At 32.0% G+C, this 18,248-nt stretch overlaps 1 protein-coding gene across 1 annotated transcript; it reads right to left on the bottom strand.

Moving 5' to 3' along the window:
* Positions 1-3,549: 3,549 nt before the first annotated feature.
* Positions 3,550-17,176, bottom strand: RpL4 (ribosomal protein L4). Its single transcript, XM_068771092.1, has 10 exons — positions 17,067-17,176; positions 15,334-15,514; positions 13,494-13,575; positions 10,578-10,741; positions 9,903-10,027; positions 8,768-8,866; positions 6,176-6,311; positions 5,426-5,561; positions 4,402-4,561; positions 3,550-3,759 (listed from the first exon to the last, which is right to left on the bottom strand). Exons 1-10 carry the CDS (start codon positions 17,067-17,069, stop codon positions 3,577-3,579), a joined length of 1,269 nt encoding a protein of 422 aa, XP_068627193.1. The 5' UTR covers positions 17,070-17,176; the 3' UTR covers positions 3,550-3,576.
* Between the last annotated feature and the right edge of the window lie 1,072 nt (positions 17,177-18,248).

The following is an 18,248-nucleotide window of genomic DNA, read 5'->3' as shown; positions in this document are numbered from 1 at the left end:
TCTGCTCCGTACGGCATAACTTGTTACAGACATAGATCGTAGACTTTTGTCTTAACGCAATGTGGGATATTGCCTAATGTAATTATTTATTACTGCTTCTAATACTATTGATAAATAAATAAATCCATTATGGAAAATATTCTATTTTGTGTTCTTAATTTGCTACATGAACATGTATGAAATTTATGAAACATGTTAACTTAACACTGTTCCGTAAATACTGTCATAATGACTGACTTTTTCATTTCATTTAACAATATTTTTAGCTAAAATTATTATGTAGAATTTGTTATCGCTCTAGTAAATAACAGGAAAACAAACAAATTGAATAGCAATTTTATTCCAAATCTCTTTTACTTTTTATGAAATGCAAATCCTACTTAAAAAGTGTTCTATAAAATCGATAAAACAGAAAAGGGAACTCTGAATAAATATCAGAGCTTTGAAATTTGATAAAATTATTGTTTTTATTACCCTGAACCCAGTGAAGAATTAATTTTATGAAATTTTACCCACGAAGAGGATTTCCGAAGTGTTACAACGGAAGTTAAGAAACTTGTTAATATTGACAAAAGAAAACCGATGAATCGGAAGTTGTTTTCCATATATTGCTATTGTATTGGTCAGTTTTTATTTATTGGTTCTTCCGTATCTAAGTACTTTAACTCTCTATTATTCTTCCGTTTAATTTATCACCATAATTTTATGTCATCAAGTCTGTGAAGTAATAATTAAAAGATATACTCCATCTCATTCTAAGAGTAATAAGATTATTTCTTAAATTTAGGAACGTTCAAAAGAATAATAGTGTATTGAAATTACATTCTTTGAAACAAAACAACAGATTGAATAAAAATTCACCAAAAAGGCGACAGAATTAAGAACAAATTCTAATTGATTCAGTTTGTTTATTTCGTTATCACTTGTCTTAAATTTATAAAAAATCTATTATATTTTGGTAAAAATTTACCATAATTATCATAAACTGTTAAACTTAAATAAAAACACTGAAGTGCAGAAAATATATATAACAATTATTAATTAAATAAATCTGATCTGCTGGTTTTAATTAAATTAACCTGGTCACTTTTTAAAAATATTATCATGACAGTTATCTACATATATTTATATTTTGACACAAATAAATGTCTAAGGAAATGTTATTAATTTTTAAACAATCTTCGAATCTATGAATATACTTAAGTTATATGATAATAACTATATAATTTTCGCATTAAATAAAATCTATTACAAATAAATAACCTATGGCATGTCTTTTTTCTTCGATATCATATTTACTGTATGGCACTAAATCAAAAAGTGCTCAGATTAGAAGTCAGGTCGTGCACCATGTATCAAACAACTGGCAGAGGTTCAAATGTTTCACTCAGCAAACGCCTGGGAAACCGTACGGTACTAAACGCTTGTACGTCGATGACATGTCAAAGCCTTCAACACAAGGATCTCTTTGCGAAGTTAAAGCAGCAGCAGAGTTATTTCCTTATCAATTTCAAATATATCAAGATGGCTGTCTCTGGCTTACGTTTGGGGAAGCAGTAGACGGAATCAAAAAACTTAAGTTTACTGATAACTACAATAATGGCCAGTGTGATGCTGTAGTTGCATCGTTTGAACCCATAAATAGTGACACTACTGATCCATTAAACAATGTTGAATTGGAGACTAAAGATGTAAAAGATTTGCTCCCACATTCTGATGCAGCTCTATCAAGTAGAGATGAAACTGCTTTAGCTACTAAAAAAGTAATACGATCCACGAAAGGGAAAAAGCGAAGAAAAAGATTTACTAATGCAATCAGAGCTAAACAGCTAAGAGAAGCTGCTGCAAAATATGCCAAAAAACGTAGAGAAAAAAGGGAGGCAGTTAAAAACTCTAATGAAAAATAGTTTCAAAAGTAGAATCAATCTCACTCTGAAGTAATAAAAAAAGCTGACAAGTTTAAAGAGAAAAATTTGTATGTCAATTGAAAAACTATGGTTGAATATTATGAAAACAGATATAAACTTAAGTTATTGCACTAAAATACTAAACATTTGTTAGGTTTTGAATCCATTAAAATCATCATATAATTGTACCGGGCTTCAAGATGTCTTACAAAAAAATTACTGAAGCCATGATTTTCACCGTAAAATATGAAAGAGAAACTTATATTAATTCCAGAAATTCTTCCGATGCCTTCCTGGCAAATTTTGTTATCTCATAAAGACTAATGAGGCACTAGGCAGAGTTTAAAGATGGCTGGTATTAATTTAAAAAAATATTGTTTCTCAAATGTATGAATAATATTAAATTCATCTGTCAGCCTAGTCATTATTCCACAAATGGGAAGAATGTTGTAAATAAAGAAATATTCACTATTTAATTTTGTTGGAAGCTATTGTTTAATCTAACAGATTTTTTATTTATTTACTTAGTAAAGATGTCAAGTAATGTAAAGGAGTTATTAAGAAAGGCGTCCCTGTGCTTAACTACACTTGATTATCAGTCCAGCTCAGCCCCACACACTGCAAATGTTACCTAATTTTAACTGGTTTGCGGAATAGTATAGTTTATTTATAAACAATTACCCCAATACAAATGTTTCCTTTACATTGTCAACAGTTTTGTTAATTTTATTGTATGTATAATCCAATAAGTTAAATCAGAAAAAAAACAGTGGTTCAATTAACAAACATTCATATTTGATATAACTTATGCTAGATCTATGTTATATCAAATAGCTAGTCTGTATATGTGTCTGGCTAGTCATTGTATAAATTTATCCATAACATAATTCATTTATTACAAATAAAATGTTTATCACACTGTCAATTTTGTTTATTGTAAATTAGTTAAGTTTATGAACTGAAATATTAAAAAAAATGAAATTAGTTTAAACTTCACAGCATAGGATAAGAGATCAATTTTTTTTACACAAATAATGATAACAGTAAATAAGAATTGTGTTAAAATAGAATGAATGCATTCCAGTTAATTTATGAACTCTTTAAGGGCTTTTTGAGAGAGTTGATTTTATAAAATGATATCCTGAGACATGCGAAGCGGACCGAGGACGTTTATTATTACTAGTCAACTCCATATTTTGGTTCACTTCTATCACATATTCATGTTAATCTTGACTTCAAGCGTCTATTGAAGCGAATCATCGCAAAAACTTATCTGTGCACGTGGTAACGTTTGATCAAACGACGAAACGAAAACAACTAGTTTACAATTAGAAAAGTTTGCATACAATATACTTTCTACACGAGACCCCTTTAATTGGGTGACAGACCAAAACATTTTATTCCAAAATGTGTATTTATTTCCATGTAAAAATGTATGATTTAATAAGATATCGAAAATATCATTTACTACAGGAATAAGTTCTATGAATCGCACAAGCCGAATGGTCGACATAATTTTATGGTATTTTGTGTAGTCATAATCATTATTAAGTGGAATTATCAGATTTTGTTTTGCTATTCTTCACTTGTTATATTAATGAATTTAAATAACAAAAGGGACATGAGTAAATAAAAGCCTCAATTCAGTTATAATAAAGTATATTTCCGTCTACTTCTTAGGAGCGGGTTTTTTCGCTTCCTTCTCTTTTTTAACCTTCTTGGGCGGTGGCGGCGCGGTCTTCTTGGCCACCGGCTTCTTAGGTTTCTTTGATGCCGCCAACTTGATCATCTTCTGTCTCTTTTCGCGAAGTTTCTGCGCCTTCACGGCGGGGTCACTGGACGGCAGCTTAATCTGTAATACAGTATAGTATGGTATGAGCTATGTGTACTTGTTACGTTATGCTTCGTTGTGGGGTGTAAACGGTCAGAATTTTGTCAACGTGAAAAGTAATCATTAATGATCATAACCCAATGCTCTGTTTCAGAGTATCATCATGAAATTATCAAAAAACACAGGAAAAAATGGTGACATTAATCAACTAGCAGTAAGATAAGTCTTCTAATCAGCCTGGTTGATAAGAGCTAGGTAAGGAAGTAACAAAGTAATAAAAAATAATAAAAAAGGAAATAATAAAACTGTTTAATAAACCGAAATTACGGGATTATACATGTCGAATAAAGAACTATTGCATGTAACCGGCTCCTCTTTTTTCTCTAATAAACCATTTTCAACATTACGCAGGTCTCTTTGGAACTCCCCTGCAGTTCTACCATTTTCCCAAAACAGTCAGAGCTTATTAAAATATTATGACTAATCTAAATGATAAATCAAGATTTTAGTTCCTCACAATCAGAAGCAGAAAATTATCATGGACCGCTTACTAATTATGAACTCTTGATTTATTGTTAGGCCATCATATACCCCATCAAATGTCATGTGGACCCTGTGAGGTCTGAGTTACTATTACTGGTACTGGTGGATAATATAACTTACACCTCGCTTCTCAGCCAAGGCCAGAGCCTTCGCGTTGTTTTTCCTCTGCTGGTCAAGCACTGCCTTCCTTCTCAATACAGCAGCATACGGGTTCAGCCTCAACATCGCCTTGGTATTGGTCAGCGGGTTCAGCTTCCTTGTGGCTCGCACCACACGATTGCTGCAAATTGTGCATTTATTAACAAGGGAACAGACTAGATTTCCAACCTTTGTTTGATTTTGTTAGTCAGATAGTGTCAACGTGATTGAGTAATCATTACATGTCATAACCCAATGCTCTGATAAGAGAATATCATCATGATATTTGCAGGTGTATTATCTTGTGTAGCAAAACCGCAACCGCAAATTCATTCATACATGCATTCAAAAATCTAACAACACTAATTGAATGTGATTTTGCAAATTATTCTTTGGAGGTTTGGTTCAATTTTCTTTGCAATTAAGTGTATTAAATAAATCTGTTTCAGGTGACTATTTTTGAATGGATTTCATCACAGACTAAAGGAGGAAATACAGCTTTTTTTATCATGTCAATGAAGATTATTTTTTTTTGTAAAAAATAACTTCCATCCATCCACCATCTAGATACTTTCAGAGCTTTAATTATATTAACTCTTTAAATAATACCAGTTAACGTCATTATTAAACCAATACTGATATTGATTTATATCTGCTATAATAAACATCAACATTCTGTCTGAACATTTAAAAATTTTCTAAATAAATCATTAAAAAGTTTTAAGTTACTTATCAATAGTACCAATTATTTGATTTGCTATGTGAATCTTATTTATTAAGAATGTTCTGTATAAAGAACCAAGGAGACAAAATTTTTGTTATTAAAATTATACAATACCAATCATTGTGTTATCCTTTTGCCAGATGTGTAAAACCAAATGCCAGGCATTATACAAAAATCTTTAAATTACACAAACAGCAACATATTTAATATATCTTACAGTTCTAACAATATACAGTCTCAGGTATATTCTCTATGTCTTCATGAAAATAAAAATATACTCACTTGGGTGCTCGGAGAACCTTCGTGATCTCCTCAGATTTCAACAAACGGGTAAGATCGGTGTTGGCCATCTTTGGCTGGGGCAAGTTGAAGTTCTTCTTTTCCTTTGAGGGTGTCTTCCAGGAGCCGAACAAGGCATCTAAAAAGACATTATTCATTGTTTATGTTTAATTTGAGTGTTTTATTATCAAAAATAATTGTCTATAGTGATTAACTAAGTATGTGCTCCAACATTTCGACACACCAACTCGCTTCTGCAAGCTAATGCTTCCTATGGGATCAAATTGCTTTACCCCTTTGAATTGTAACTTTGAAACAACATATGTCACAAGTAAGGCTTTAAGGGGACGTATAGCTCTACTTAACTGTCTAATGCTATATATTAAAAAAAAACATCTTTTTTTATATACACACATATTTACATTATATACACATATATATATATTAATGCATATTACTTACAAATATATATATATATATATATATATATATATATATATATATATATTTCAAATCAACATATACAACAATCAATACAGAAGTAAGATAACTGTTGCCAACTTCAGGACTATTTAGTACTCTACAGAAAGTTCCAAATATAATTAAGATACTGAAGTTGAAATACTAACCATTACATTGGCAATTCATTTTTACTATGTGAAAAAATTGTGTAATAATCCATTCCATTATTGTTAGGTAAACACATAATTCCTTAACACTTGATTGTTAAAGGCGGATAATTATTTTACTAACCGAGCCTCTCGAACGCAGACTTGGTCCAGATGATGAATCTACCCACATGACCACCAGGGGCCAGTTTCAGCAGGTTAAGCTTGTCCACTTTAAGCAGATCCACGCCGGGAATGTTGCGGAATGCGCGCGTGAGACCCTGCAAGAAGAGACAATTAGAAACTACATTATAGTAATGAACCAACGAGCAGGTTATGAGAAATAGCAGGGGTGTTACGCCATAATGTCTTTTTCTAACCAATACCTCGGGCCAAAAGATTAACTTGATACTTGGCAATACAGATAAATAATAGTATGCAACCAAAACATAGTGATCTTAGAAACCTTAACTACCTAATAAGTTAAATGATGTATATGCTTATATTTTATTCAAATTTTTACCAAATGTTCTATTTACTCTGTGTGGATTTCAATGATTACTCCCCCTAGTCGTTAAAAAATTAGGGGCCTATTTCTTTTTTGCCAAACATGTTCTCGAGATAAGTGTATACATTACTAATCTGGGATATGGCTATCAATTACTAAATTTCATTAAAATCCCTTATATGTTTGATGGCTGTGCTACGCATTACGCTGTCATTCCAGTAAGGTACTATCTCTACATGTGAGATATTATATATTTTGCCGCTCTGGCGTTTTAGTAACAAAATTGTCTCTAAAGCATAGGATTAATTAATTTTCATTGCTAAAATTAAAATCTATTCATTGTATATTTTGATCATTATTTTCGTTATTCAAATATTAGAGGTTATTATTAGAGGTAAGGAAATTAAAAAAATAATTGTTTACAATATATGATGATTTTGATGGATACCTCACAAAAGGTTAAACAGTTTTCAAGTTACTTTCAAACAAACATACAAACATATTGAAACTTTCTAATTCATAATACTAATATGATTATTGCAGTGATGACAGAATAAATGAACACGCATGTATTAACCCTTTAACTGTTTAATTTTGTGTCAAAAAACTTTTTTTTTTTCAGTGAAAACATGTAACATAAACAAAGTAAAATGTTTCTGCCTGTACAGGTAAGCAATTTTGATTAAAAATCAAACATTATGTGGCGGTTTCTAAAAAATATATGTTTTTATTAGTTATTAACAAAAAAAATTATTTCTTTGCTAAAAAATATCACCAATTAAGAAAACAGAACCAATAAAAGATCACTTGAATTTCAAGAAATCTAAGTTATAAAACTAAACATTTAAATTAAGGGCAATGATAGTTTTTAAACCAAGGTGCTGTATAAAATGCTACCTTTCATATTAGGCGGACACCAATATCTGGATTCTCATCCAATATTATTGTTCGAAGGTCCCGTTTGATAACAGCCGCCAGACTAATTAATGTTCTCAAATGTACGATTTCTAAAACATTTTTGATTGCCCTTTCATACGAATTCGATTTTATAAATCTTCACGACAAATATATGATTTTAGTTGCGCTCTGACGAGTACACTCGACATAAAAAGTAAAAGGGTTAGGCAGTTGTATTATTAAAGTTTTAGTACTCCAACTTAACCCTGTCATGCAGCCACTGTATGTCTACAAGTTTAACACGCACATAGCATCAAGATTGATGTCCTGGCCTATTTTATTAGCAAGCAAGTGTATGAAAAAATAGATGTACACCACATGTCGACACACCAACCAAGGTTTGGCTTGATTAATGTTTCCTTTGGGAGCTTTACTTAATCTACCCTCGAATAATCGTAGCTTGATTCATACAGAATGAAACAAGTAAGGCTTGCGAGGGAATCTTCTGGGAATGTTTATCTAAGAATTAGATAATAAAATCATCCATCATAAATAAGGAGTGACAGAACGAAAATATAATTCCAATTTTTATTAAGAAAAAAGCAATGATATACAGATACAGTCAGTTAGGCTGGTGGTTAAAATCATGTTTATTTCTGTAGTAAATAGCCTCTGAAGCTGAACATACACTTCATATATTTTTGGTAAACAGATGAATTTTGGTACAAATGATATTTTCCTCATATCTGTCCAGAATTTGATATTTAAATTTTTACATAAGAATTGATACACAATTTAAAATAATAAGAAATGTACTTAAGAAGATTTTGCAGATATCTATTGTATTAAGGCAAAATAGTTAAATGTCATAGAATCATCATGTTTTATTCTGTCACTCCTCAAATATGGGATGTATGGGGGATACCTATATCCAACTGTGGATATCTTTCAGCTAAAATGATGGACATGAAGGTCCCAAATGAGTATTGATATAAGAATATTTCACTAAGAGCCAAGGCTGTTTTTAACACTTTCACAATGTCTTTATTTAGTAGTTAAAGAATATTAAATATTGTGGCTCAGGATAATGTGTAATTGGAATAATTGAAGGCAGTTTTTAATATTTATAATCTGATGTCACAACATAGGTGGTATGCATTTTGCGGGTAATAGATGATAGCACCTCTTGGAAACTGTTACTTTTATAATTTTAATAAGCTGTGTAATGCAAAAGATGTTATGGAGGGACTATATTATTTCTCCCTAAAATTTTGTTAGACCTGCATGATAAATTAGTATAATTCTAAGAAGTTACATCTTTATATAACTCACCTGATCCTTGTAGTAGATAATGAGCGGTCCCTTGCGTTGGACGCGGCGGCGATTTCGCATCTTGCCCTTTCCGGCGCGAAGGCGCTGGGATTTGTACACCTTTCGATAAAAAGATTGATTAAAACACTCATTTCAGTGAAACTCAGTTACATAGAATTTTGTAATGGGTGAAAGCAAGGTAGATCATTTTTGTATTAAAAGTATTATTAGTGAAGGACATGGTAAAAATCTCATAGAATCTTAAGCTATAGGTGAAAAAGCTCTAAAGGGGTCAATGTATAGCTCATCAGGCAGCAAATTTTATTAAAGCATTTAAACCTATTTACCATTCACCTTATATAAAGAGATCACTCTGAAATATGCTACATTTGTTTTTTCTGTCAGAATTGCTTCATAATGATAACTTCTGGCAGTACAAATTCAGCACCAACAGACAGTAAACAGCTTTTACAGCTATAACCAATCATCCTGTAGATCAGTGATTCCCAATCTTTTTTGTGCCATGCCCCACTTAAGCCTTTCTAAAAATTCTTACGTTTCGCCTATGAAACAAACATAATTTTTAAGTGTTAAGTGTATAGAATGCCCCCCTGTGGGGTGTGGGCGTTGGGAAACACTGTTGTAGATTAACACTAAATTGAAAGCTAACTAAAAATATAACTTATTGGCAAATGACTTGTTTTCCTACATCTATATCAGGAAGTAACAATACAAACCCAATTGTTGTTATAGGAAATTTAATATCGTCCTCTTCATACAATTCCACAGTACTGACAACTGAGACTTTTTTAAAAGGACTGAAGAGCGGAAAACAGACAAGCATATTTTAGTTATTTATTGTGCTTAACTTAGCACAAATTAGTCACTGTTTTCTGTATATGATGTGTACATATGTATGTCATATGCGTGTGTGTGGAGGGCGTGTCATGCGCATGTGAAGTGGTCGTGTGTGACATGTATGTGTGCACGTATAACGTCTATATGTGCGTGATGTACGTGTATTTTTGCACATTAGTTTTTACATTTTAGAACATTAAAGTGTTTCGTACTCTCTGGAAATTTATATAACAAATATAGGTAAATATTAGTAGAAAGAAAAAAATTAGTTTCATCATATTAGAATGTTAAATCATACCTTCAGGACATCAGACCAGGCCTTGATGCGCCTAAGGAAGATGACAGCTTGCTTGGTCTTGTTGATCTCTTGCACCTTGTCGGACACAACCAGAGGCAGTTCAGGAATCTTCTCAATGATGTGACCTGTATTGTTATTTCTGCTTTTAAAATTGTGGTACAGAAACTCAAATAAAATAGATATTAGGTTGAATATTTATGACATTTTAATTAATAATTAGATACTACATTGCTAAAGTGTTCTCCATATTGTCGACACACTATTCAAATAAAAATGAACAATGTTTCCTAAAAGAGATTTTTTCTCCCCCTTTCTGTACCCGGAGGAACTATTTGGTATTCAACCGGGAAGAGTTTGGGGTTACAATAATACTATATTAAGAATATCTTTATAGGAGAGCTGAAGCTGAAGCTTGAGTTTTCCTCTAGACATAAATGAATCACCATACACTCAAACCTGTTTTAGTAAATGGACAATTAATTTTTAGTGGTATCTATCTACCACCTAAAAACTGAAGTATAAGTGATTGAAGGTAGAAAATAATATTAATAAATGTATAATCATAATCATTTCTGCTGTAACATGTGAACTGCTGGACATGGGCCTTCCCCCTAGCTATACTAGAAGTATATTTCAGGCAAGTCTGTGTTTAGATGTTCAAGATGATGTACTCACCCCTAGCTTGGACAAGGGCGGGGACACCGGCAGCAGCGACCGCAGCCGCGGCGGCAGCTCTACGCTGACGTAGATTGACGCGGCGGTGCCAACGGCGCCAGGGCTTGGTCGGAGCGAACATACGGCCTCCACGACACATGTTACCAAAGGCACCCTGACCTGATCTGTAAGTAGATATTATTAGAAATTTTTCATCTTAATCGTGCTCCAGGCTTTTGACTCTATGAGGGCTTCATCCTGGACCTCTAGATTCATTTTACCCACGACAAGTCTATTAATAGCAAATTTTGAGATATAATTATGAAGTCTCAGAACATAAGTTCCTTCTATGGGGTAGTTGTGGGTCCAAAATTAAGTGGATCTCTTCCTATTTTAATTTATAACGTTTTTTATCTAGCCATCAAATGTAGTTCAATTAAAAAAAATTCAGTTAATCTATTTGAAGCATATATAAAAAGGAAAAAGACAGATTGGAATTTTTATTCTTGGTAAGGAGTCTAAGGTTGGGAACCTACTGTCTAAATTTTATCTTAACATCAAATGCCATTCTAATTTTGTTTATAATTGCTTAACACGTTAGCTGCCATAGAAGAAATATATTTTTTTTTAGAAAAACTTTTTAATGATATTTGATGTGGAATGTTAAGATATGAAAATATATCTAACTTAAAGTGAAATCGGTTCGATAGTTTTCAAAATATTTTCAAAAAACCTGACGAGGTCACCGGTGACCTACGTGGCGCTGTGAAGCGAAAATATGTAAAAACGTTACGAAGGCGCCGGAGTGACCGCAACTCCGGTCACCCTCTTCTGGCTGCATATTCGTCGCCATTAAGAAAAACAGTTAAATTATAAAAAATTAGGAATCGAAGTTATTTTAAATACAGCTGTTGTAAATGGATGGATTATGTACACTGAAAATAAAAAAGTTAGAGAAAGTATAGTAGGGTATAGAAGGCAGTTAATAGAGTACCTGGTAGATTCAGGAATGGATAGCGAAAAACCCGAAAATACTGAAAGATCAAAACGACTGAAGCACCAGTTGAAAAAGCGAGAGGGCAATGTTAGAAACACAAGATGTTTCTGTTCAGTATGCTACAAACATACTGCAAAGAATGCCCAAACGAACCATATTTTTGTTTGGCATGTTTCAATCAATCTCAGCGTTATTTTTAAGTTTTTAATTAGACATGTTAATGTTATTTTTGATTGATACTTTTGAATAATTATTGCGCTGTGATTTTTATACTAAAGTTGTTTTATTTTTCCTTCAACAAACTTTTTAAACCTTTATGATTCTCATATATGTAGGTGTAGAACATTTGAGATTGAAATAGCATATTTCTATTATGTTATTCTTAATCCAAGCTAAGGCTATTCCTATGCTCAGTTTGATTAAAAATACAAACAAAGAGCACAAACAACTTGCTCTTCACTTATCACAAACTGTTGTTTATAATTTAAGAAAAAAAAAATCGAAAAACGTAGGTAGGCAGGAACCATGCCAAAGAAGTATTCTACAGCGCCACTCCGGCCACTTAAGTACAGAAAATGTATCAAAAACGCATCCTCCGGCGTACAAATTGGTTCCAAAAACAGGTTTGCCTTGAGGTCACCGGTGACCGTAATGGCGCGTAGATGTAGGTAGGGGTCCGGTCACCGGTGACCGGAGTGGCAGCTAACGTGTTAATAATTACTGAATGTTAGCTTTAAATGTCTTCCACACGTCGAGAGGTTATAGTATAACAATATAACTTCTGTGATGTTGGAACATTGATATACCCTGCCGTAGTGATCCCGTTTTGTGTATAGCAAAACGAAAAAGGTTACAGGGACAATTTGGTTTTGTTTTTTTTTATTTAATTCTGATAAAGTTGAAGTGTTTGATCTAATACTGTGATTAAAAAATAAGGTGAATTTGTTTATAAAATATAAATTCTTAAATAAATCTTTAAAATTAATTACATGCATGCCCTTAAACCCCCCCTCCACCCCGTCCGATAAAAGGCACTTTTTCCAACGCTTTTTTAGCCTTCAATAGTCTTTTTCAGGTATCTACTTTAAGACCTTCTTTAATTTGGTTTTTTAACTCAATGATATCACCTTATTGGTCTTTTGAGTTTGCAGAACAATATGAGTGGAGTTTTTCATGCTTTTTTTCCAAAAATTTAAGTGATTTTGGTACCATTCGTGACTTGACGCGTTTGATACATAAAACATCCTTCAAAACTGCTTGGGCTGAGCCAAATGGTATTCTAACTTTTAACAAACAGCCATTTGGCTATTGCTCTTGCTGACGACAGTGCTGCAAATGTAGGAAAAGAAATTAACTTAATAATGCCTGGGAATTTTACATGACAACTTCACCTTACTTTTTAATGACAGTAATATGTATGTTGTATATATCTTGAGCAGAAATAATCAATCTGATACAATCTTATTTTATAAAATCCTGATAACTTATGAACATTATGATTAGCTATCAGCTATTCTGATGTATTTTTACCTGAAGAAGTGTTTTCTTATTATGGATAGCACTTTTGTATTAAGTTCAAATGGTCCAGTGAAACTAACAATAATACTTTCTAAAGACCTATGATTTATTTTATTTATATTTAATTGATGGTATTCAGCCAATTTTTAAAATTATTTTTATAATATTTAGTTTACAACAGACAATGTGAGCACCATTACAAACATTTAGTTTATATGGTGCAATACTTAAATTTATAGACTTCACAAACTTGTGACAGGTGGAGGGATTTTGAAAATAGCTACTTTTGTAGTTTATCTGATAACAATGTAACAAATTGAAGCCTCCTTTGTAATAACTTAGCCCAAAAAAAACTTGAGTCAAATATGTAAGCCAGGCCTCAAAGTATGATCATCCTGTCAATTTAAAGTAAAATTACTCACCTATGGGTACCACCACCACGTACACGCGGTATACGGGCGACGGCACGACCGGTACCCCATGACTCAGCACTGGTTTGGTGACCTGATAATGAACAAACATTTTTAATTGATGATACCAATGGCCTTCCAAGACAACAAGACCCAAAACATATTTAAGGGTATTGGAGATTTGGCTTATTGATCTGTTATACTCTTAATTTCAAGACTCGCGTAAAATTTGGGTTCATAATACTCGAGCAGTGATATGAAAATTTATCAGCTTTCCATATGGAAAAGCTAAAATATTGGCTTGACTTCACCTAATGTAGGTAGATGATATTAAAAAAGTAAGTTGAAATTACTTTTTTGATATCCACTCAAAGCACAATCAATTCTCCTTCTCAACTTTTTATTTGAAAACTTGATACATGGTAGGAACATAGTAGAAATGAAATAGCTGCAGGGGATCCTTGAGGATGAGTAGTTTACTGAGAGGACAGTGGACAGCAAGTGAGGGATTATTGTGCACTAATTTAATTAGTGTTCTGATAAAACTAAAAAAATCATCATCTTCATTAAGCCAGTGGCAGAAGAACTTAGAATGCACTTAACCAAGCTCAGCTGTTCAGGAAAAGATTTAATTCAAGAAAATCTCTATAGAATAATTGGACAAGAACTCTCAAAAGCATTCACCATACATATTCTGGTGAGGACAAAACTACACCATGATCAGTTGCTATTATTGGATTATTCAAACATTAGCAAAATAATATACATCTATTACATAAGTTACAAAGATTCTTTGTATATTGATGTTATCTTTGTTGTGGTGGGTAATTACTGGTAATGTAGCACCGACACTGCACCCGTTACCGCCACGGGGCGGCCCCGGAACGCCACGTCGGTGCGCTACTGTAGCACTAATCCGCAGTGACAATCAGACGCATGTGCGGCGAACTGAATGTGGACATTTAGTGCAAGACAAAACTATATTGTATAAATTCTATAAAATGATAAACACATTTTTGTGAAATAGATATTAAAAAAGAAATTTAATGTATTTTTTTAATTCAGGACTTTTGAAAGGTAAAACTGACTTTCATTTCTTTATAATAACATTGATGATATAAAACTCAGAATTCCTAGGGGCTGATAAACTCTCGGAATCAAAATCAATTTTCAGGTCCTAAATAAACGAAAATTTATTATGAGGATCAAGGTCTGAAATATAACCCCCTACTAATTAACTAAGCTGTAATTTAAGACTTCAAAGGTACTAATATTTTTACATTAAATAAACCAAATTGTTTTAAAAGTGGCTAATATTTGAATATGAAATATAAGTACAATATTCTAAATAAAAGTTTCTTTTGAGAAAAAATGTTTTATCATTTTACTAAAATACAGTTATTAAATAGTGATTGGTTCCAACAGGAAAATAAACACCAGAGTTCAATTTTTAACGTGACCTTAGCTGTTTTGCAGTATTTCTGTAAAATAGTTAAACTTGCAATAAAAATGAGTCCAATTATTGCCAAGTGTATTATTATTGCTACGTTTCTTAATTTTTTGTACAGCTGTGGGTAAGAAGCGATCTACTTTAATATTCCAAATGCCGAGGTTACCACACACTAAAACCGTATATGTACATTGCACATACATTATCTTTTTAATTAGAAGCCGATATTTTTTTTTGGGTTTTACATTTTTTTATTTGTCCTTTATTAGATTAGTCCAGAAAAGTTGTTTGTCTGTACCTCATACCTAAATATGAAATTCAGTATTTAAAACATTTCATTAATGCAAGACATCACCATCAATAACAGAAAAAACTAGATTACTATTATTAATCATAACTTACCAGCTTCCTTGCTTACGCAGTAAGGCTGCCTCGAGTTCTTAGACATGGAAACATGGACATCATTGACAAGGTCCGGGCGGATGGGCGCCTTGAAAACAAATGGGAGAGCGATGGAAGATCCTGCCTCCACCTCACTCTTCTCCGAGTAAACCGACACTAAAGGTCGGGCAACTGATAGACTCTGAAATTAAGATATTTGTTTAGCTTTTAGGATGCGACAAAAACAAATTGGGAGAATCCTTTGTGAGCTATGTAGGTGATGTTATAAAACACTTTATAATCACATCTATCTAAGTCACAATCAATTGCTTCATCATACATTAAGTCGTATGTATAATGGTTACATTACTCTAATATACAGTCTAAAAGGTGTTCAGTAAATTGTATTTCACATTAAATTGGGCTCAGATATAAAGCTAAGACATACATTGTACATATTAAGCCATAACATGCAAAAACCTGAATGCATTATATTAATTTTGGGGATTAAATGAATAATCTACAAATGGTTGTTAAATTCTATTTTTCTTCTTGATTGCATTGTACAGGTAAACGGCAATGTGGCTTTCTTTTTTTTAATTATAAACAGAGCCTATTTGATGTTTCATATTGACTATATTCTTGTTTATGTACCTTATAAATAGAATATTACCATAGTTAATGTTAGTTTTCAAAATATGGAAATATTCTACTAGGAGATAAAAATGTACATAATTGCAATTATATACTTCTAAGAACACATTGCAGCTCTTCAGCAACTTCATTCTATTTTTTTTAGTCAAGTAATGCAGTTTATCCATTGGTATTTACAACTGTTACCAGGTAACAAAATTGTTTCATTTGAACATGAGTTCTGTAAGTTTAATCTACTATACTTGTAACAGCATATTCTGTAATGCAATGTCAAACATTTTTAGTAAATTAATATGGTAAAATTGTAAAAAATGAACTGGCATTACAAGAAAAGCCACTACCTTCATAAGTTTATATACAAATAAATATAAATACTTCCATTAATATAAAAGGTAATACAAGGTAATTAATACAATAAAGATATCTAAATGTTAAACAATAAACAACAATAAAAATCTGTTTTCTATATGTCGACACACGGCTCTAACAAAGAAGAGCAGTGTTTCCTAAAAGAAAAATTTAATTTACCCCTCCATGTACCCGAAAGACGATCCAACGTGCAGCCGGGAAGAGTTTGGGGTTGATAACAATAGGAATTAATGATAAATAATGTTGGTTCAAAATATTAAATTATGCTCGTGATAAATTGCAAGAGCTTGAGAAATCTTAACCTCAAAATATTAACATCATTTTGTAAGGTTCGAATACAAAAATATATTGTGAAAATGTTTAATATTTGAAGAATTGCAGGTTTTCAAGCTTATTATTAATAAAAATACCCCAATATGTACAATTTTCAAGAGCATGGACGCATACTAGATACACGCTGTTCAATAACGGCAAAGACAAATCAACAATAGCTTATGATTATATTTGAGTAAATTAACTAATATTCAGATGGAAATTATTATCGTCGATAAATTGATGCTAAGAAATCTATGATTAGACATCTGATTAAAGTTATTTCACAAAAATAAAGAGAAACACGTGGGAACGGCTATAACAAAAACTCAATATTCCGGGTTTGCACATACACTGTTACATTTGCACTTCCATGTTATATAAAATACTCGGTATTTTATTATTAATCGTGGGCTTACCATTTCGCTGCACTAGCGAAGCAATTCCTCCAAAAACACACTATTAGCGGTGGTAAAGACCATCCGCCATGCCACGGAGGAATAAAAAGACCGGAAGAGATGTCTAAACTGACAATCCTGAAAGGCAGTTGCCATTACATAATTCAGTGTCCTATAAAACCTTACAGTTAAAAACAATCCCTAGTAGAGTTATTTTCTTTTTTCAAAATAAAATAATATTTACCGACAAAATCGTCATTTTTTATTTCAAAACTTATTTTAATTTTTGATTTTTAGTTCATGAAGACAAACCTAAAGTGTAGTTGCATATTAAAAAAAAAAACTAGGAATAAACATCCTATTCGTGGTTACGTTAGTCTGAAAATATTTTTTTCTCTTGTATCATAAATTTTAGAAATGATTTTACTATAATTGGATTACAGAAACTTAACATTCTGTACAAGTGTCTAACACCTAAATCAATTAATAAACTTATTATAAATACAGTCCGATAAGGAAGATGAGGAGGAAACGTGCAATGAATTTCATTTTATGTATACAACAAGTGTACATTGGAACGCGTATTATAAATAACAGCGACAATTGATTAAAAATGTGTTTGTCAGCCATAAGCTTGTAACATAAACTTGTGTCAGGATAAGTCAGCTTGATAAAGTTGTCAAGAGTACTTATATTTTATGAACGAATTGTTGCCTAAAACGAGAATATTTTTAATAGATGAAAACAACATTACAGCCTTTTGTTATATTATTATATAAACTGCCCTTGTGTACGATAAGAATAATGATCGAGAACAAATTATATTACACAAATATTTTCGGATTTCATTATCAACTTGAACGAAGTAAATGTTAGAGGTATTAATCAATTTTAATGATATATGTACATTAACAAACTAAAGTTTGTAAGAAACTATTCGGGAGAAAATCCGAATGTACAAGTTTAGACTTAAAAAAAAAATATTTTTTTAACAATAGCAAATTTAAATAGATTGTAAAATGGAGTCAGATACCAATGAAATAAAACCAAATTCCGAAGATGATGATAATACTAATCAGGAACAAGCTACAACGCAGAACACAAACGAATCTGATGGTAGTGAACAAATCCCAAAATCAGAAGACACCACTTCGACAATAATAGAAAATTATTCTGCTGTCAAAGAAGCCTTAAATCTTAATT

This window comes from Battus philenor, unplaced genomic scaffold, assembly GCF_028537555.1.
Source record: "Battus philenor isolate CCGP_79_NKW_IND1 unplaced genomic scaffold, ilBatPhil1.0.hap1 SCAF_30, whole genome shotgun sequence".
NCBI lineage: Eukaryota > Metazoa > Arthropoda > Insecta > Lepidoptera > Papilionidae > Battus > Battus philenor.
Note: the sequence above shows the minus strand (reverse complement) of the source record. Positions and strands in the feature narration are given on the sequence as shown.

Coding starts and splice junctions, on each gene's coding strand:
- RpL4 (XM_068771092.1), bottom strand. Junction 10,028..10,577: donor CGCCCTTGTCCAAGCTAGGG/GTGAGTACATCA, acceptor ATAACAATACAG/GTCACATCATTGAGAAGATT. Junction 6,312..8,767: donor TTATCTACTACAAGGATCAG/GTGAGTTATATA, acceptor CTCTTCTTGCAG/GGTCTCACGCGCGCATTCCG.